The sequence below is a fragment of the Cucumis sativus genome, chromosome 5 (genome assembly GCF_000004075.3).
Source record: "Cucumis sativus cultivar 9930 chromosome 5, Cucumber_9930_V3, whole genome shotgun sequence".
Taxonomy (NCBI): domain Eukaryota; kingdom Viridiplantae; phylum Streptophyta; class Magnoliopsida; order Cucurbitales; family Cucurbitaceae; genus Cucumis; species Cucumis sativus.
The window spans coordinates 27,616,019-27,636,969 of record NC_026659.2 but is presented as its reverse complement, the minus strand read 5'-3'; the positions used below and the strand labels follow the sequence as shown (position 1 = coordinate 27,636,969).

Genomic DNA, 20,951 nt, shown 5'->3' with positions numbered 1-20,951 from the left:
CAAAACCTTAACTATAAGATGTATACATTAATTGCACTCACTTTTGTCAAATGTTTGGTTAGGTCTTTAGACTTTGTAATAAATTCAATGGGTGGCTTTACATTTTTAATTTTCATTTTAGTATGATTACAAGCTTTAGGAAATACAAATATATGGATGAAATCTTCTCGATCATATATGTTTTTTGTACGAACCATTAAATTATTCCAACTTTTTTTTATATATGAACAACTATTCCTTGTTCTAGGTTGTAGTGATTTATATTTTGAATGCGTATTGTTTTAGTATGAATCAGTATAGTATATGTTTTAGAGGATGCGCTATTTAAGGATGAATACAAATGAACAAGTGCCTAAAAGTAGTAAATACGACATGCGATGAAAGGTTTACTTTAGCTAGAGACAAGTACTAGCAACTAAATATCCGAGAATACTGTTGTTTCTATTTGTTTGTTAAAGTAGACAATGTACAAACAAATCAAAATATGGAGTAAAACCCTCAATAAAGAAAACCAAATGCTCTAAGAGTTTAGTGGATGAAATAGTTGTACTTTTGTGTGTGTTAGTGTATTTTACTTGTCAGTGCATTGGGTTGCCTCTCTCGTTAGCTCCTTCTCTCTTTTAGTTGGAGCAATAAGCTCTCTCAATCATTCTTCTCCATGCTCTCTCTTCTATCCGGCCTAGCTTACTATTAATCATATCCCTTTCTTTAGTTGCATCTTTTGTTCTCAGATATCCTTTGTTACGGTGATTGCATATCTAAATTGTAAGACCTAGTCCTCTTGGTAACTAAACTCGACAATACGATTACCATCTCTTTAAACTAACTTCAAATATATCTTCAATCTCATTCTACAAGGTCCATCCAAATGACATTCATAATGAAGTTAAATATGCTAACTACCACATTGGGCCAAAGATGTGAAGTGCCAACCATTGTATTATATTTACTAAATCTTGCATTGTGTGGAAGATAGTGCTGAATTATATCTTCATCTATATTTGTCAATTCATTATATCAACCAACCAATCTATAACAACTTTCTTTCCTTGCAAATTACTCTCACACTCAATCTTCCTTCACTTTCAAGTATTTCACTTGAATTCATAAACCCCACATGAAAATATTTTAATTACTATTTTTTTTTTATCTAACATTGTGATAAAAAAAAACATATCTTAACTAAATAAATCGGGTTCAAGTTGACTATCTACACATTATAATGTTATATTTTTTAAGTATAACATAACGTAAAGCATAAAGACGGGAGCCTTTGATTAAAAATAAAGAAATATATGTCCTACGTAACTATGGACTTATAATCGCATTGGCCTATAATTTTATAACCTCACGTTATTATATTACATGAGAGTTGATTTATATCAAAATCAGTTAAATAACACTAATGTTTTTTATGGGAATAAATAGTATATAAAGATAGATCTTGATAAAAATTAATTATAAACTAACTAAATGTAAATTTATTTAAAATACATAGTCTAAAAGCTTAGAAGAAAATTATCCTTTAATATTTTGAGGAATTACAATTGGTAGCAATTTGATAAATAGTAATTAAGTATATAGCAACATTTTAAAAAATTTGTAAATATAACAAAATCTATCACGTTGATTGACTTTAAGTGATAGATCAATATTTGCAACATAGATTAATATTTGTTATTCGATTTTCATAAACCAACACAAACCAATATGGAAAAAAAAAATAGTATCAATAAAGACTAATATTTGCAACATAATCTATAGCGAAAAAGGTTGACAGATTTAGCTATATTTTTAATTTTTTATAAAAAATTTGGTATATACTTAGTTATTTTGTATCTAATATTTATTTATTTTTACACATTTTTCAAAACTGGACCGATTGAGCATCTAATTTGGGCTGGGCTTTCTAAACGTTGGCTGGCCCATTGTCCAAAGATAACAAAAAGAAAATCTAAAAACGCGTCGTTCAGGAATCACGACTCTCCAACTACCGGACACGAGACACCGATACTTGGTCGAAAATTTTGGGCAGAATATTCGAATTTAGGGCTCGCATTGTAAGAACCAGTCTTCTAGATTTACATGCAAAAATCATATTTTTTATACAAACCGGTCGTTTACGCTTCGAATTTATCTTTGGTAGACCTCTGTTCGTTACACAGGTACTCCTAATTTTTGTTATGTTAATTTGCATTTCGTTCAATTACTCGCATGGAGTTAGTCTTTGTTTGTTCGGTGGTGTTGCTGTCGTTCAGAGTTCATATTTTTTTGAGGAAATTTGTTATTGAATCAATGTGTTTAGGGATGAGAATGGTTTTTGTTTTTTGTGCTAATTTTGCATTCGAAGTTGAGAAAATTGAACGGGGATTGAAATGTTAGTTTAGGGCGACCTTGTCAGGTTTTCTGGGTAGATTCGGGAACTAGTTGACTTTGATTATTTTTATTTTTCAGATTTACGAATCTAATTAATTCATTTCTGCGTGATACTTGCTTGGTTTTAATTAATAATTTGAATGTTTAGTTCAGAAAGATGAAAACCACGAGAGTGAATTTGTAAGAAAACAATAAGTCTTAAAACTTTGGTTTGTGAAAACTATGCATAAAAATTACTCCCACCTATGAACCCTATTTTTGCCTACGGGTTTATCTGTCTTGTTATTTACTCCAAATTTTGAAATTTTGAAATTTTGAAATGAAAATAACTATTTTTTTTTGTAATGTGACTAAAAATTTAAGTATTAGTTTAAGAAGGATGATGAAGATGACAAATAAAGGTGGGAAGAAACACTAATTTAAAAAACGAAAAATCATATGGTTGTCAAATGAGACACCAATTAGTTTTTAATCACCACATGTGAAGGAAGGGTGGATTACTGGCTTGAGAAGAAATGAGTTATTAGATTAAAGTGGCATCCTTCGGCTGCATTTTAATTTTACGTTTTTTGTTAAAGAAATTTAAAATGTAAAGAAGAACACGGGGTATTGATAATTTGGTTAGTATAGAAATTTTCTCTCATTTCGTGTTCTCTCATTGTTATTCATTCCGACTTCCAAGTGTTGTTGTCCTTTTATTGCTATTAGTTGCCTTATTATTTACATATCACTACTTGAGCCATTTCGGTGCCGGTTTAATTTCATCCAGGATACAGTATGTAATAGCGTCATCATGTTTCTTGTTTATATAATTATTTACATCATTGCATCTCGTTTTACCAGTCTTTTCAATGGTTGGTGACTTTCATAATAACCTCTTCAGCATCTCATGTTATTCTTGGTTGACCAACCCACAATGCTATAAATTATAATTGTGCTACTTACATCAAGTGCCCTGTTTTATGGAATCAGAGATATCATCTGCACTATTGGAGGCGACTTTATACCATACTACTCAGCAGTGAGCAAGAAAGTTACCATATCCAAACGCAAGTTACCCAATGAAGTTCCTAGAATACACCCCGTTTGATAGGTATGTCTTGTTAAATAAAATAATGGTATATTTCAATGATTTTCCCTTCTGATATTTTCTACACATACTTATTTTTTTTTATATGACTGTTATTTTAGGTTGAATGATTTCTTGAGTCATTTGAATCTTGGAGAACGTACCATCAAGGGATGCCTTGAAGCTTATTCTTGTATGAATATGCGTGGTTGCATGTAGAACTGTATTTTTGTTGTCAATAATTTCAGATTTATTGAAATGTAACTTTTATTTATTTTTATGTTCCTTTAGGTAAACATACAGGAATAGATAAGAAACTATCTTTAAGCTTGGAGAATGAGGTAAGAATGTTTCATGTTTCAATCTATTTATAACATGCTCACATATTACTGAGTACTTGTCAGATATTTAAAAACTTTTTAAAATACATTTATTGGAAGTTTATCCAATGTTTCGATTACACACGTATCTTTGGACTCGTGCCAATAATGGGCAACATTGCTTTAAACTTCCCAATTTTCAACTTTTGCTTATGCTGTTACACACTATATGGTTCTATATGTGGATGTGCCATGGGTTCGATGTGAGAAAATATGGCATAGCTAGATGCTTTTGTTTGGTCTAGGATGTGCCATGCATTCAGAAGTGAGAAAATATTGGTTTGTCAATTTATTGTCTTCGTGTTTTTTCAGATTCTCGACTATCTTGGGAAATCATCTGATGCCGACTCTTCTTCACCAGATGAATTTTTATTGAGCAGATCAAGGTGATGAATGCCAGCCTCGATATGATTTTCTAGGTGCCTACAGTATTATATGGTTCTTTGACACGTTTTACTTCATGGCAGTCGAAAGACACTGATATACTTGGTTCTCACTCTCAATCATGTGTACCCGGATTATGACTTCAGGTATCTGCTAAAATTATTGTGCACAACTTCATGCATGCCACAGCCATTTTTTGTAACGAACCATGATGGAGGATTATGGGTAATGCTACTGTCAGCTTATTGGGCGGCATGGCAACCCACTTTATATTCCTACCTTTTATAAAAATTGAATTGGGAGTGTTGTCAAAAGGATTGACAGACAGTTTCAATGAACTGTTGCTCTAGTAGCTGAGAGTTCAAGTCTCTCCATTTCCCGAAGTCTAATACTCTCCAGTTAGTGCGTTGGTGGTGAAATTTTTACATTATTTGAATCATACTGAAGTTTTTATTTAGTTTCATTGTGCTTCCTCACTATGATATTTTCATACGTCTCTGTTGTTTGCTAGTGCTATGCAAGCTCACCAGTTCTTTACAGAGGAAAGCTGGGACAGTTTTAAGCAAATATTTGATGCTTATATGTTAGAAGCATCTAAGGTAATATATGCTCAAATATTAATTTTGGTGTTAGGTTTAGTAGTTTGACCAATGAATATTAGGATACCCCTGGATGTGGATCAGATCGTGTCTCTACTTTATTTTGGATCTTTTTGTTTTGTTGATTTTAGTTGTTTATGGGGATGTGACCATTATGATGGTCTTTATTTACTTAAAGTGGAGAGGGAGATTTAGTTGGGGATTTCTATATCATAATGTTTGACAATAATGCCTCGTTGAAGTACTCGTTAACCAGCAACTTCAAGTCGTTACATTTGTAAATCCTTGGATCACTGATTGCAGGAATGGATTGAAAATAATGAGGGTGGTTCTTTACTGGAAATGACATATAAGGCTCTTGATGAGGTATGTGCTTTTTTAAATGGATATATAGATGGTGATATTAGGCATATTCACGACACATCTAGTCACTCACACGCAGGCTGTAAAACTAGCGGAGTGTGAAATCTACAGTTACAACCCTAATTCTGATGCTGATCCCTCAATAGAAAGAGGGGCAATGTATGTGTTCTTATCTATCTATTGCCTCAAATGTTAGTTCAACATCTAGAATTGTAACCTTGGATTCTGTGTGTTTCATCAGATGGTCCTTCAATTTCTTCTTCTATAATCGAAAGTTAAAGCGCGTTGTTAGCTTCCGCTTCTGGTGTTTAAGGTGTGCAGAATTGTCAGTTCCATCCAATTTGAAATGACTTCGGAAATACTTTCTATTAATTTAACACCTGGTTATTTGGTGTGGCAGTACTTTGGTGGCCGAGGGATTTCATTTGGACGGGACGGGTTATGAGGAAGATGGAGATATCTTTGATAACATGGATATCTGAGACACATAGTACTGTAAGCAATTTGTGCATAAATGGAAGACTTCTTGAATGAATTAGCTGATTCTCGATTCCTTAACTAACTATTGAAGCCACATGGTTTTTGTGTTAGGTTCATACTTTCGCTTGAACCATGTTCATATGGTGGGTTGATGTTTATTCTTGTATATAGGAATAAAATTTACAATCCATCCTTTCAACATGGGTGGATCAGACATTGTAATGGAAAGTATATTTTAATTTTTATGTTAGTTGAGCTAGCTCACTTCGGTTTTTAGAGAATTTGTAGTAGAAAATTGAGCTCCGTGGTATATTATATATTATAGAGTTACTTTTGTGTTGAATCATTGGCTTAAATACCCATTATTCAAAACACCTCCTGATAACTATGACAGGGAATGGTGCTTGGATATGCTTTGTTTGAAGTTGAATCTAACAAGTTTCGAAGCAGGTGGTGCATGGACGGTCCCGTAATGTTAGATCACGATTAATCTTCTGTTTTGGGGAGAGTTGTTTCAACAAATATTCTTTGTTATTTCAGAGTTGAATGTTCATCGGTTCAAAACAAAGAACATCGTGAATGTTTTGTTTCTTTGTTTTGATTTTACCTGTTGCTCTGTTCTTGGTTTTAGGACTTTGGTTATGGCTAAATGAAGATTCTTTTCAAATAAAATAAATAAAGTATGGAAGTCACAATCCATATTTTAAGAAATTTGTGATGTGGGGGCAGAGCATCAATTCATGGATATGTAAACACTTTTTACCAAACCAACTATAAAATAGTGTGCATTCTGTACTTGTTCTGTTGTGCCTCAAAATCTTGTAAACTTTCAAAAAGTGAAAATATGGGTCTTTAAATTAATACCATTTTCTCCAGCACTTATTCTGCTTTTAATTATTTGGACTTTTGTACTTTTCTCTTTTTTAAAATAACCCTTTTTTTTATAACTAATGATAAGATTCTCTCTTCCCTTCCTTTTTTTCCATTTTCATTTCTCAACCTACCACAATTTCTTTTCTACTTTTTTTTTTATCTTCTTTTTCCTCTTTTGAAAGATGGATTTTATATATAATGTTTCCAGTTGTAAATTCTAATTTAATGTTGATATAAACATCCAAATTAGCTCTTGTTTTTTCTATTACTTTTTTTTTATTTATTAAAAAAATAGGTTCAATTTGATAATGATTTAATCTCTTCTTTTAATTTATTATTATAGTTCCATCTTTTAAAATAACATTTTAATTGACAATCGTATTAAGAAAATTAAAAGCTTTCTTTTTGTTAGTAAAGCGGAAAGTATGTTTGAGTTTTTTAATAGGCAGTTTGTATGAAAGGTAAAAAAACAATTCATTAAATTTTGAGTATTGTTTTCCTATAGTCCAAGACATCAAAATTTTAGTTATCTACACTAATCTTCTAATAACTAATTAAAAATAATTAATATCAATAAACCTATTCTTTCTTTAATTTTTTGTGAGTACTAAAATCAATTAAAATTTGAATAATTAACAAGGGATAAAAATGTAAAATTAAAAAAAATATAAGAATCAAACTTTCTCACGAATAAAAACATAATTTTCTTAGTTCAAGAACATAAGACAGTTCTACTAGTCTCTTAGTCAAATATATACGTTTATATTTGAACTATTTTTTTCTAATTTAAGTTAATCTAATACAAATATGTCTGAAATAAATAATGAATTGATACTCAAGTGCGTCTCGAGATGGTTTGTCAATATTGAAAATAACAAAAAGAAAAAGAAAACAAAAAAAATTAAACTATGTCCATGTGCATGTGAGTATGGAAAATAGCAAAGGTAATCTTGTCAAGGGGCTATTGGTTGATCCATCACACATTATTTAAAGCACAAAAAAAAACCCTCCAAAACCTCAAAAAGTGACACTTGTTTACCAAAACTTGAATGTTGGTATCTTCCCTTTTTAATTTTTTAAATATGCCTTAATAGTGACAAATCATATCATTAACTTACCCTTGATTTTGTCCCACTTATTACTCTTTCTAAAATTCAATCATGCAAATAAGATATATATATCGTAATTAAAATCATCTCCCAACTTTTATGGATTGGAAATTTTTTAAAAGTTACCAAGTAATCATATTCTCGTTAGGATTAGCTTCATAACATAATTTGAGATTATGATGTGAAATGTATATGAAATGACCATGGGATAGTTAGTTGTATAAATATGTTCCAACAAAATGATCTCGTAAATCATATAATGAATGAATTTGGTTATGATTCAATCTTGTTTATTAAATTTATGGCCAATCCATCATTTTTTTTTTTTTTTTGTTAAAGATGGGCTTTATAATTTAGAAAAAAATGGTAAAATGAGGTTGAACTTGGGTTTAAAAGGGACTAACAGAAAATTTTATCACTACACTAACTTCTAATATATACATATTTGTATTATTTAAAAAACATAAAGTTGAGAAGGGCTTGATTCCTTAAGTGTATACTAAATCTACTAAGGGTTGAATTCAAATAATAATAATAATAATAATAGTATTAAAAATATTAGTCACTTAATATTATTTTGAGTTTGAATGATATTATATACTCTTTCACAATTTAATAAAAGCATGATAAACCTCAATAAGTGCAATGAGATAAAACGATTGACGTTAGTAGTAAAAAAAATATTGAATGCAATAACATGCATATGTTCGGTTAGAAAAATGCATCTTATCAAAGCTTACACATGATAAAAAAAATTTGATTACATTCAACGAAGAGAAATATAGAGATTTGAATATACCCAACTTTGAAGAAGAAGTGTGTGCCAAAAATACTTGTCAACTATGCTTATTTTGACGGTTTGAGATGGATTTACATCTATATCTTGAATTTGTTCTCTCTATATTGTAATAAAAAAACGACTTCTTTGATGTACTTTAAACAACAACATCTAATCCAATCCGACTATTATTTATTATCCGTTTATTTATATCTTGAATATATAAATATAATTCAATTAATCAAGACATATTTTTTAATTCTCACACCAATATTTTTAAGTGTTATTATCGTTACATGTTGGAAAAAAAAAACCTAATGAATACAAAATAAAATTCAAATAATTAGTAATGATGTCTCGTGCATGACTTAAAATGATCACCCCAAACAAAATTTAATATAACATTGATTTTCATCCTAAGATTAGAATAAACTCAACAAGAAATAAATAAACTCAACATTTGATTTGCTCATTACCACCATTCCTTTAATATTTCATGGTTGATTCTTAAAAATAAAAGAAAAAAAAAAACTTTTTTCATTCTTTTTTAAATCAAACATTCATAGTTGGTTTAGTTAAAAAGTTATCTTTCAATCGTTTTTCTCTCCATATAGATTAAGGCTATATCGATGATAAAGTTAATGGTTATCACTAACTTAACGTAATTAACGAATAAGAAATAATAAATTCATAAATATATCTCTTTCAAATGTTGTATTTAACTAAAAAAAATGATGGTACAAAGGAGTAGATAAACACACACTATCACTTACAAAAGTTTAGTGCCCACTTCCTTAAAAACACATCACTTATCATATTTAGTGACCATTTTTTTAGTTCTCTAAGTGTGAAGCTGAGATCTTAAACACTTTAACCCCTTTTTAGACAAATAAAAAATAAAAGATAATAACACAAATGTGAGTAACCCTTAGTTGTATAGCACACATATATCGCTTTCAATCGCTCACAAACAACAAAAATCAAATAGACGTTTATGAGAAAAATCGAATATCTAACTTTGAGTTATACAAATCGTTTGTCGATAGTTGTTGCGTCGTTGTATATGTTATTTCGATTCAAAATTTGTATTAACGATGGATGATTTAAGAATTTTGTCATAGTCTTAGAACTTTTGAAAATATCTGATTTAGGGTTTTGATTATGGGATTTTATATTGTTTATCTGCCGGTTGATGATTGTCGTCACAGTAACCAAGCAAGCATTATAAATACAAGCCCTTTAGTTCGAATCAAAATTAACTACCCACAGCATGGTACAAAATGGCATCCGCTCCTCTCCCCTCGTTCCATTATTTCCACACTCCGTCTTCTCTGCGGCGAAGGCCATTATCCGACCACCGCAGTGCTCCGAGATGCCACGGCAGGGCCGGCGATGAAGGTACGTACGTCCTCAGCCTGCACCCGCAGTACTACTCTATCTCTGTAATATCAACGATCTTCATCTCTTTAACTACTTCTTAAACACAAAATCTTTTTTCTATGTATGTGCTGCAGAGAACGAGAAGGACATCGTGGAAGCGAATTTGACGGTGTTGAGAACGAGAATGGAGGATTTGAGGAAGAAAGAGCGAGGGATTCCGATTCAGATACGGCAGCGAGGAATGGAAGAATTGGATGATGGCGGGAGGTATTTGTGGAAGTTGGATGGCGGTTGTTTTGATGGTAAGAAGATGAAAAATTGTGGGCTGATTTCAGGGTGCTTGGAGGTGGTGAGTAGGGTTGGCGGTGCTGTTGGGCTTGTTTTCGTTGGTGGATCTTTAGGCATCTGCTTCGTTTCTTTTATTGTTCGTCATTTTTGGTAATTTTCTAATGGGTTTATATATATTTATATATATATATATATATATATATATATATATATATATATATATATATATATTTCATTTTTGAAATCTTTATTTTTCAAAATCATTTAAAAGTTACAAAAATGTGTGGCTGTAATAACAAATGTTTATGTATATTATCACAGTCTTTCGTAACTATTTCATATTTTAAAAAATAGTAATATATTGAAACTATTTATAAAATAACAAAATAAATTTTGGTTATCAATTGAAAATTGTGAATTAAGATTAAAATAATTGTTTTAATTGTGAATTAAGATTAAAATAATTGTTTTATACATTTTTTAAAAAAATAAAAAAAAGTGACAAACTATTTACACAAACAAAATCACTATAAAGGGCAAAAAAAAAGAAAAAAAATCTTTGTTTTTAGGATAGTATCAATCTTGAATTACAAGGAATACTTTATAATCTTTTTTAAAAAAATCAATAAATCTCTTTTGGCTTGTAAGATTTTAAAATTTTAGGTTTTTAGGTTTAATGACAATTTTTTTAAAGTTTTATTTCTAGATTTATTGCTCTATTATTTACTTCTCTACCTATGTTTTCAAATTATATTTAAAGAATAAAATAATTTTTGAAAACTATGTGTATTTTTTAATTCAACTTATTTTAAAATTTAGCTAATTTTTTTAATTTTTTTAATAAAAAATTAAGATAATTCAAATAAATCATTGTAAAAATTGGGTGAAAATAGACCGAAGAAAATGAAATGGTTAAGTAGGTTATGTTCTAAATTTAATATCTAAGGCCTATATTATAATCGTTAAAGGATAGAAAAAATTATTGAATCTACTTTCATTTATTTAACTATATATCATTAATGTATATTGTGACAAATTCTTCAAACAATTTATCATGAAATGTATCTTCAAAATTTATAAACAAAAGTAAAAATAATTTGAACTTTAATGTTATATGGTTATATTGAGATCGTTTTGTCATGGTTTTAATGTTTTATCGATGAGCATGATTTGGTACTATGTGGTATAGGAAACAAAACTATATATGATGTTAACATATTACTCAAATCAAATTCTTTTATGAAGTAGAATATTTTAATGGCCAAAGCAATTGTGTATATTTGTAAAGATAAATTTATATGAACTTTTTCTCTGAATATATTGCATTTGAGAATGTTAGAGTAGCAAAATATTACAATCTATTTGAAATAGATAACGATAGACCAACGTGGATTATTGTCACAACATATTTGGTTATTTTTTATAAAAACTTTATTTTATTTTGTTATATTTGAAAATAATGTTTATTGTTATTGTTATTTCAACAATTATGATATCAAACTATCCAGCATTTTAGGCGGTGATTAATAAATAAATTAATAAGTTAATTGATATATATCTAAACTTAATGCATCTACAATGCTTAGTAATTTGTTAAACTATATTAATAGGTTTATTTAAGTTATACTTTATTTATATATATTAGTATCACAATACACTATCTTCTAAAAGAAATTAACATCACACTAAAGTATGATCGTTGAACGAACTTTTATTGCCTTAAGTTTACTTCAATAAATTACGGTTGAATCTTTAGCATATTGTTGAACGAACTTTTATTGCCTTAAGTTTACTTCAATAAATTACGGTTGAATCTTTAGCCTATAAATATGAATATTTAGTCATGATCCATATTAAAAATAGATATCTAAAAATATGTTAGATAATATTACACTAAATTAAATTTACTCCATCCATCAACGCCAGCTTTAGAATCATTTAACAACGATTTAACAAAATTGCTGAAAATGACACTCTCCTCTAGTACATCTAATTGACCGTAAAATAGTAATAGCTGTTGTTGTTATAATTATTATAAATATTCTTTTAATTACAAAATACACAAATACTTATGCCAACACTATACTTCATACATTAAACTTTTCGAAAGACATGATAGTTATCGAAAGGCTTTATTTGGTTCAATAAATATTCGTTCAAAAGTATTTTGTAGAATGAATTTGTTTGTAGATGATTGACCTCTTAAATGTCGTGATTGCTAAACTTTGATTTTTTTTTTTTGGAAACTAAATTAAGGAGTCGTTGTCCTCGCCGTTATCACTTTCAACTTTCAACAATATAACTTATTAGTACGTTGTTTTGCTTAAAAAGCTTTGGAAGTGAAGAGCGTATTTATGAAACGACCCTTTTATTTTGTTTTAATAATAATAATAACAATTGTTTATGGTTATTTTAGTTTGATTAACGATTAGTAATCAAGAGTACTTCACAAAAAATTAAAAACGATTTCGAATATAACTTAATTAACATGATATTGAATTCTAAAGTTAGAATTTGATCCTAAAACAACAATTATCGAGTTACACATATCTTTTATGTGTGTCTCTCACATGTTTAGAAAATAAAAAGACAGTATAGTTTAATTTGAAAAATTTTATTACATGAATTTGGATTTATTTATCTAGTACAATGACTAGAGTCATTATGTAATGAAAAATCAACCTTGAATTTGATGAGAAAAAATTAAACAAATCATTATAAATTATATAATAATCTTTCTAAGGACAAATTGAAGATGAATTAATTGAACGACCTCTTGATCCCAAACATACTCCGACCCAAGTAGTATTAAATTATATCATTATTTATTTGTACATCAACTAAAATATTACTCAATAAAATTCATAATAGTTATACATTTAAAAATATACAAACTAAATCATTACAAAAAAAGTTATTTCGCCATTTTCTAAATGACAATAATTTTTAAAAATATTTATAAATTTAATAAAATATCAAATATCATACGTATATTAATTTATCTTAAAATCGATTTGAATTCATTTAATAAAAAATTGATTTTTAAAATCTCATTCAAAATAGTTTAAAATACACTTCAAATAGTTAAATTATTTTTTAAATATTTGTAACTCTTTTAAAAATAACCATTTTTAAATAATTCTTTTATCATAAAAGTGGCGTCGTTTCGTAGCTTAACGATCTGCCAACACTGTATTTGCCCGCCTCCCATCTGGTAGCCTCTGCTCCGAGACTTGTCGCCGTCGGCCTATTACCGGAGGTCGGAGAAGATGAGCAGCGAAGCTAAGGAAGTCACATTCGAAAAAGCCACAGCGGCTGTCGAAGAGCTGTATCTCATCAGAGACACCTTTTTCCCTGTAAATCCCGATGACAAAACTTCCAAATTACGGGAGCTATCGGATCTTGCTCTCAAGATCCTCGATTCCATTCCTCCAGGTGGATTCTGCTTTCATTTCTCTTACGAAGTTCATTCCATCTTCGAATTTGCTTACAGCAATAGCTCGTCTTGGGATTTTATCATTCTTTTTTTGGTATTGAAGAAAAATGTTCGGAAAAGAGTAATAGCTGATATGAGACTCGGGACTGCGTTTGGTTTGATGTTTGATTTCTAATATGTTGGAATTCTTGCTGATTCTTTGTGTATAATAGGTTTTCATTAGCTATTGAAGATTTGAAGCTATTACGCTGTTGCTTTGTGTCTGGTATATGGACTTATTTTTGGTAATAATGTGAGTGCGTCTTTAACTAGCCTGAAGTTGTATTGCTGTTGATGGTAACTGTAACATACATAGTTATCATTGATGCAAAATGGTGTCATTTTTTAAAGGTTCTAATATGGAATGTGAAAGTGAACAAGGGTATTATGAGATCTGGCCTTTGTGATTGTCTTGATTTCTTTACCATTCTGAAATAGCTAGAATTGTGATTGATGATGGATATGGAGGCAGACAGGTATTTTTTATACTGGTTCCTATTGAACTGCATTCCATGAAATTTAGGTGGTTTATTTCTGTAACGTTGAAGTTGTGAATTCATTGGATAGAAACATGGACTTGTTATTTTCTTTTCCCACAATGGTGCAACACCTTAAGCTGCGGAGGGCATAAAAAACTTCCTTACGTGTTTGTTTATCCTGTAGCACATGTGCTTTGAATTGTGAGACCAGTTATTTTGTTTTCTGTTTTTTTTTACCAGGATTTTGTTTTATGTTATCTTGGATCTAGCTAGAAGTTATGGTTCCTTATCAGTAAACTTTCTTGTTGGGGCAGAACAAAGGAGATCACCTTTGCAGCGTGCTATGTATGAATATCTAAGAGGAAAAATGTTGGATGTATTTCCGGAATATAGAAAAGAAGCAGAGGATCACCTCTCCAAAGCTGTAAGCGTCTTAAATTATTAAGATTTTGGAGTTTGTTTACTTTCATTTGGAGTAGTAAATTTAACTGTGTCAAGCTCCAGGTTAAGTTGAATCCCTCTCTCGCGGATGCTTGGCTATGTTTAGGCAACTGCATTTGGAAAAAAGGAGATCTATCTTCAGCAAAGAACTGCTTTACTTTAGCATTAAACAAGGTTCCAACTGACAATACATTTGCTTGGTTTCTTTTCTTCTTGTATCCTCATCTTAATTTTCATCTGTATTTGAGTAAATTACATTAATGCATGATACTTTAATTATTGCAGCGCCCTGAGAAAAAGTTACTTTGTCAGTTATCAATGCTTGAAAGAAAAATGGCTCAAGGCAAGTGTTGTGTTTCTTCATCGTTCTCTTACATTGTAACCTTTAATTGTAGAGTACTGTCCATTTCTCAAAAACTTTCCTAGAGAATTTTTTCCCTTGTAAAGGATTATTTCTGTGTGGATGAGGAGGATTACTCAGAACTCAGAAGTTCATAGTTTAGGGAAGGAAAAGGTTTTAATGTGCATGTTTTGATGCAGCTTGTTTGTTGCTTTCAAGAGAGTAATCAGCTGATTAAAAAAACCTTACTAGAAACAGGCTAGCATCATGACCAGTGAGGTCAGGTTAATTTGCATTTTTAAACTACTATATTATAAAAGAATCTTAGATTTCTTCGATATTGGAAAGCCAAATAGAAGTACCAAGACACTATCCCAAATGTTTTTGAACTCCTAATCTATATCCTCTAAAACTTTCCTGCTTACATTCCAAGCTCTCCACAAACTTTCAAACATTATGCAGCAACAAATGATATTGAACTGGTTTTATACACTAGGCTGGACATTTAGACTTCTTTGAGGCTGGTTTTATATACTAGTATGGACAATTTAAAAGCAATTGTTTGAGAGAAGAAAACCATGGTTTTATACAAATGAGATATAATCTGGTTTCTCTGTTTTTATTCTATTTACTTATGATTGATATTATTATTTTGTGCTGTTGAAAATATACTACCCTCAAAATCTACTTTTTTTTTTCTTTGAAACTGAGTGGTGTCGATTTTTCATTTTTTTAAAAAGTAAAAATTTAAATCAACTTTTCTGATGAAGTTTAAAGTTTAAACTACTATCTGCCTGTATTAGCTTAACTTGGAAAGAATGCATCTCTCTCTCTCTCTCTCTCTCTCTCTCTCTATGCATGCTATGTTACATAGGTTAGTAAAACAAACCATTTAAAAACTTTACAGTGTTGTAGACCTGGTTTTCTTTGCCCTCCAAATGAATAGAATCTTTTCATATTACTAACTTGCCCTTTTTTTATACAATTTCTGATTGACCATGATAATGAACATATATGTCACTGTCAGCTCCTCTGGTCTGTTTATCTAAAATTTTGTTCCTCCTATAGGTACTGAGAATGAGGCAAAACTTGTAGAAGAAAGCATTCAACATGCAAAAGAAGCAGTTACTTTGGATGTGAAAGATGGAAACTCTTGGTGTAAGATTGCACATCAAAGCTTGCGATAACATTATGTTTATTTGTATGTATGACTAGCATGGGTTCGTTATATGTCATATCTTTGCTAAGTGCCAATCTTTCTAGTTCACTTGTTTTTAGGTCTTCTATAATAATTTGGAGAACTTTCTTATAAGATGCTCAGAGCGGAAATGTTTTTTGATGTGCATATTCATTCTGAAAAATTTCTTCCTACACCTTCTAGCTTACTCTTGTAATTTTTCATAACATATCTACACTATTTTGTCTTTTCAGATAATCTAGGAAATGCATGCCTTACAAGTTTTTTTGTTACTGGAGCGTGGGATCATAGTAAGCTTTTGCAATCTTTGAAGGCATATCAGAATGCGGTGGGTGTCTAAAGTAATAGCTGTGCTCTCATTCATTCTAAATTTCCACAACTCGATAACTCAACTCTTTGGTTGAGTTTCAGGTTTATTTTGAAGTTTTAAAAATTTGCTCATCTTTAATAATATTTTACAGGAAAAAGATGAAAAAATGTTGTCAAATCCAGACTTGTATTTTAATTGTGCAACTGTAAGTTAAATTTCTCTTCCCTTTTCAGTTTGATTTGGCTTCTAATGTGATTGTTTGCTTTCTACCATTTTGGTTATTGCCAGTCATTCAACGAATGAAGTCTGTTGCTTGACAAAGATTTCTTATTTAATGGGCAAATTTTGGTTCTGATAAGCTTGTCAACTTGTTTGGTCAATTAAAAAATGGTGATACAGTGTATTGTCAATCAATGTAGGAAGAGATTTGTGAGGGTTAATAAGGATAGTTACATACAAAGTAGAATTTGTTTGCATGTATAATGTATTTTGAGAATATGAGCCTAATTCTTTCTAGTTGAGGTGCCCCGATATTTGGTTGTCATGTTGAGGCAGTAATTTTTGAGATATGGGTTGGGGAAGAATTAAGATTCCCCATTGAGTGGGACACAAATTTTAATTACAAGGAAAGAGAAAGAAAATGGTGGCGGCAAGCAGTGGAAAGACTGCCTAATTTTGTGGTAGAGGTAGACAGCTTTTGTTTATAGTCGAAGAATCAAATAATATAAGAGGGAATTTTGATTTTATCCCTTCTTACATGTTTCTACCTTTTATAAATTTTACTTCACATCCTATTGTTGTAGAGAGTCAAATTCATTTAGTAACTTCTCTTAAACATTCATAATTTCTGACCTGTTCTTTTAGGTTAACAAATATCTGGAGAACTATGACAGGGCCCTAAGTGGATTTGAGGCTGCTGCTTTGAAGGATCCTAGTCTTAGTGCTACTAGGGAGGTCCACAAGATGGTGACTCTTCTTGACAAATTGGATAACATGTTGAAGGTATACTCACAAGTCAAGCTCTTGTTGTTTTCAAATTCATTCATGCGTTGAATATAGTTGTTTATACTTCATAGTATTTTCTGTATCTGATTTGTGGCCTGGTTTTTAAATGTGGCGTCCATGTGGTTGCTGGTCTTCGCAATAAGAAGTGAAAAAGGCATATTTTCTTTGTTTATTTATATACTTTAATTTTTTTTAGTGGTCTTGGAAGAGAAAGGAAAGGTACAAAAATGGGTGGATGAGTACAGTAGAGGTCCATCGAAATACCAAGAAGATGATTATCAAAAAATTATCTCCAACTAATTGAATGTTTAAAGAAGAAAAAAAAAGTGACTACACATCTCTTTCGGGTAAAAAACTCCAATTAGACATAAGAAAGGAATGCAGATGACGAGAGCTCCAAGATCTCCCAGTAGAAAATTTTCCTACTTTCCATTCAGAGCTGCTCTTGAAGTAGAAAAAGTTGCATCCTTAGTTCTCGACTCTAAAAGGCACAAAGGTATTAAGCAAGAAGCATCTAGTTGAATGAGGAAGTGGCATGTGAAAATGGAACATGTTCACAATCTCAACCAGAAACTCCTAGAGTAAGCACAGGCCAAAGTGAAATGTTACCATCTTTGATCTTCCCCACTGTTATTACATTGAGTGAACTAAGGAAGAAAGTCCTTGAATTGTAGTTTCTCATTAGGCTCATGCATTTCTTTCATTTGCAAAATACAAAATATGTAGGTTAAACAGACCTCATATCCAAACTCTAGTCCATTAATTTTATAGAAAAGTAGGAAAATGATAACATGACTAAGTATATGAATGCAGATTTTCCTAAGGCGTAGTATACAGATGATGTTCATATTATTTTGTCCTCTAGGCACATGCTAAATCACGAAAAGGTGCGTCTTCGCCATCATCTGTGGATGCTATTAGTTGTAAGTTACCAGACCTTTTGTATATTAATCTCTTCCGCACTGAATATGTAATTCACTGATCATCAAATTTTTTTCTGTTTTTTTAACTTCCTTTTTAATTAAATATTTACTGATGGTTACGTATTTGTTTTAACTTTTTAAGCGAACTTCTCGTACAAGAGAGCCACTATAAGCCATCTGTCTGAGGGTCTGAACAAAACAGTGGCAGTAACTGGGAAGGTGTTGTTCTTCATCAAGCATGATAGTCTTGCCCCATTGTAAGTTCCTCCATGTGAATTGGCTCTTTTGAGACTAGTTTCCTAACAACCTAGTTAATCTAGACCACTTCTTCCATTTGTCCTTATGAATGTTTGGTTTTTCATCAACAAAAGGCAGCCACTTCTTAACGCTCATGTTTTAGCTATTACAATAGCTGCCCTACATTGTTTATCTTCTCCTCTAAGGTCTTGGAATTATTTATTTATTTATATACTTTTGCGTATGCTGCACTTGTGTAATTTCACTCGAGGTAGAGGTTTGAAGGAGAGAAAAAAGGAAATGTTTCGTCATATTCTATAAGTTTCTCATGTCCTATTTGAGAGCCATTTGATTATTGATTTTACTAAATTGCCCATGTTTCCTTACGACTTCTTCACCATGGTTTCCATCTCCCCTTAAGAACATTCTTAGGATTTTTATTCCTAGCCAAATTCAAAAAGCAAAAACAACTTCTTTCTTTTTAATATTCTTTTAGTTCTCAAAACTTCGTTTGATTTTTTAAAATACTCCTAAAAATATATAACAAAGTTACAGTACAAAAAAATCAACGGGGAGAAGTAGTGTTATAAACTTAATTTTTAAAACTAAGAAAACCAAATGGTTATTAAAAAATTTCTTAATATTCTTAATTCTTGCATTTGTGTCTATTGCCAAGATAACATCACATAACGTCATCATTTGGTTTGCAGATATTACTTGGCGTGTGATTCAAATCAAACATGCTTTGTTTTATCATTGTATGGCATGCGGAATGATACGGTAAGCTATCCAATAACAATATAGGTTTTATGTTTCAACTTTATTGATCGTCAATACAAATCATCTTAAGATTGCTTATTCTTTTAATGCACACGCCATTCCTTGAACTGTTGTTGTTCTTCACTAAAGAAAATTTCCTCCCAGGTTAAGGAAGGAGATCAGATTACACTAGTAGAACCATATTATCGCAACCTCGGTTTTTCATGGAAGGGAAAGGTATCTATCTGAACTATTTTAATTCTCTGTCCAAATTAACTCAAATGCTTCATTGCCAAATTACCACGTCAGTCGTTTAATAAGCACATTTCCCCCAAAATAACATGTACATGAATGTCTTATGAGATTAGTTTGAATATGTTGAACCAGCATTACGAATTCAAATCAATCCGCGTCGATTTCTTAGAACAAGTTCTTGTCAATGGAAAAGCTCCCTCCACCCATCAGGCAGTCCGGGCATCAATATACGCCCAACACAAACCCTGAGAAAAGCTGTTGCCAATGGAATTTCGTTAAAAGCTGTTTAGGGCTATATATATTCCTTATTTTTTATGGTCATATGTGTGTTAGCTGTAAATAGATTTGGAATGTGAATGAAAGATGTGAATTTTTTTTTAACAATCGGCACCAATAGGAATCAGAAGGAAAGGATTTGCGTTGGAGTTTTAAGTTTGCATTTTGTTGGATGTGAGATGTTGTAGTGTTGCTGGGTGTTGTAGTTTGAATTGGATATTTTTAGTGAGTGATGTATTTAATATTGTTTTCTTTTTCTTTTTCTTTTTACATTTACATATAACTTATACTCTTAGAATTGTAAATTTCCCACCAAAATGGCTTTGTATAGAGTTTCAATCTTGGTAATGATCAACAGTTTATCTTATTGTACTCTATTATCCATCCGTTTACGGTTCTATTTAAATTCAAGTTTGTTAATATAACTTGTCATTGACACGATAAGATAAGAAATAAGAATTTGATTCTGTTTCAGGACGTCTTTTCTAATTCCTAATGTAAATTCAAAAAACTAACATTTTTTTTAAGAAACCACTCGTATGTGTATTTTGATTATTAGTGACAAAGCTCGAATATATTGAATATACAAATATAGGATAACAAAGGTATATGATAAACAAAGTGGTTAAGATCTCTCAAGCCTATCTTGAGATAACTCTTTAAGTTCTAGTTTATTCATCGGTCTCCAAATGGCAAATACAACCAACTCTTTAGTCAATTACTATTATGCCTTTGTTACCTTAGTAAACCTTAATACTATTTTTATTGTTAAATGGTAAGTTTATTGTTTGTGTATATAAGAGTCTAAAAATATCAAGTAATTTCATGATTTATTCAACATTAAATTAAAAATTTATCTATTAGAAATACAAACACAATTGATATTTTGGTCTTTGTTATTATTTGGGTTTTAGTTTTTGATAATTAAGTTTATAATCATTCCTAGCATTTAAAAAGTAAACGACCATCTAATTTTACTGATTTTAAAGAAACGTGTCAAATTCAAAAAATTTAAAACTATTCAAAAGCTCTTTAAAAATTTGTTTTATAATTAAAAATTTGACTGAGAACACAATTAACAAACTTTTTTTTGAAAATATACTTAATTTTTAAATTTTAGTGATAAAATAAATACAAACTCCAAAGTTTGAAAACAAATTATCATTTAAACAAT

At 30.5% G+C, this 20,951-nt stretch overlaps 3 protein-coding genes across 7 annotated transcripts; all 3 read left to right on the top strand.

Annotated features, from left to right (window-relative positions):
• Positions 1 to 1,961: 1,961 nt before the first annotated feature.
• LOC101212044 (repressor of RNA polymerase III transcription MAF1 homolog) lies at positions 1,962 to 6,362 on the top strand. 4 transcript variants are annotated; one of them, XM_031886409.1, is made up of 12 exons: positions 1,962 to 2,165; positions 3,349 to 3,469; positions 3,568 to 3,638; positions 3,737 to 3,786; positions 4,138 to 4,211; positions 4,293 to 4,355; positions 4,721 to 4,808; positions 5,112 to 5,174; positions 5,251 to 5,330; positions 5,413 to 5,484; positions 5,572 to 5,666; positions 6,046 to 6,362. In XM_031886409.1, the coding sequence occupies exons 2-11, from the start codon at positions 3,438 to 3,440 to the stop codon at positions 5,651 to 5,653; spliced, it is 675 nt and encodes a 224-aa protein (XP_031742269.1). In that variant the 5' UTR covers positions 1,962 to 2,165; positions 3,349 to 3,437; the 3' UTR covers positions 5,654 to 5,666; positions 6,046 to 6,362. The 4 variants fall into 4 exon arrangements, with proteins under 4 accessions (XP_031742269.1, XP_011655811.1, XP_031742267.1 ...); XM_011657509.2 differs by lacking the exon at positions 6,046 to 6,362 and adding an exon at positions 5,763 to 5,994; XM_031886407.1 differs by lacking the exon at positions 6,046 to 6,362 and having other exon boundaries at positions 1,962 to 2,060; positions 5,572 to 5,994.
• A 3,323-nt stretch (positions 6,363 to 9,685) lies between these two features.
• On the top strand, positions 9,686 to 10,267 carry LOC105435587. The gene is made up of 2 exons (XM_011657508.2): positions 9,686 to 9,809; positions 9,926 to 10,267. The coding sequence occupies exons 1-2, from the start codon at positions 9,692 to 9,694 to the stop codon at positions 10,231 to 10,233; spliced, it is 426 nt and encodes a 141-aa protein (XP_011655810.1). The 5' UTR covers positions 9,686 to 9,691; the 3' UTR covers positions 10,234 to 10,267.
• A 2,953-nt stretch (positions 10,268 to 13,220) lies between these two features.
• LOC101212286 (tetratricopeptide repeat protein 5) lies at positions 13,221 to 20,144 on the top strand. Of its 2 annotated transcripts, none has more exons than XM_031886402.1 (13): positions 13,221 to 13,514; positions 14,348 to 14,457; positions 14,538 to 14,648; positions 14,760 to 14,817; positions 15,883 to 15,972; positions 16,246 to 16,340; positions 16,474 to 16,527; positions 17,187 to 17,324; positions 18,193 to 18,250; positions 18,393 to 18,507; positions 19,198 to 19,267; positions 19,412 to 19,483; positions 19,615 to 20,144. In XM_031886402.1, exons 1-13 carry the CDS (start codon positions 13,349 to 13,351, stop codon positions 19,789 to 19,791), a joined length of 1,314 nt encoding a protein of 437 aa, XP_031742262.1. In that variant the 5' UTR covers positions 13,221 to 13,348; the 3' UTR covers positions 19,792 to 20,144. The 2 variants fall into 2 exon arrangements, with proteins under 2 accessions (XP_031742262.1, XP_004135065.1); XM_004135017.3 differs by having other exon boundaries at positions 13,224 to 13,514; positions 19,634 to 20,144.
• Positions 20,145 to 20,951: the final 807 nt, after the last annotated feature.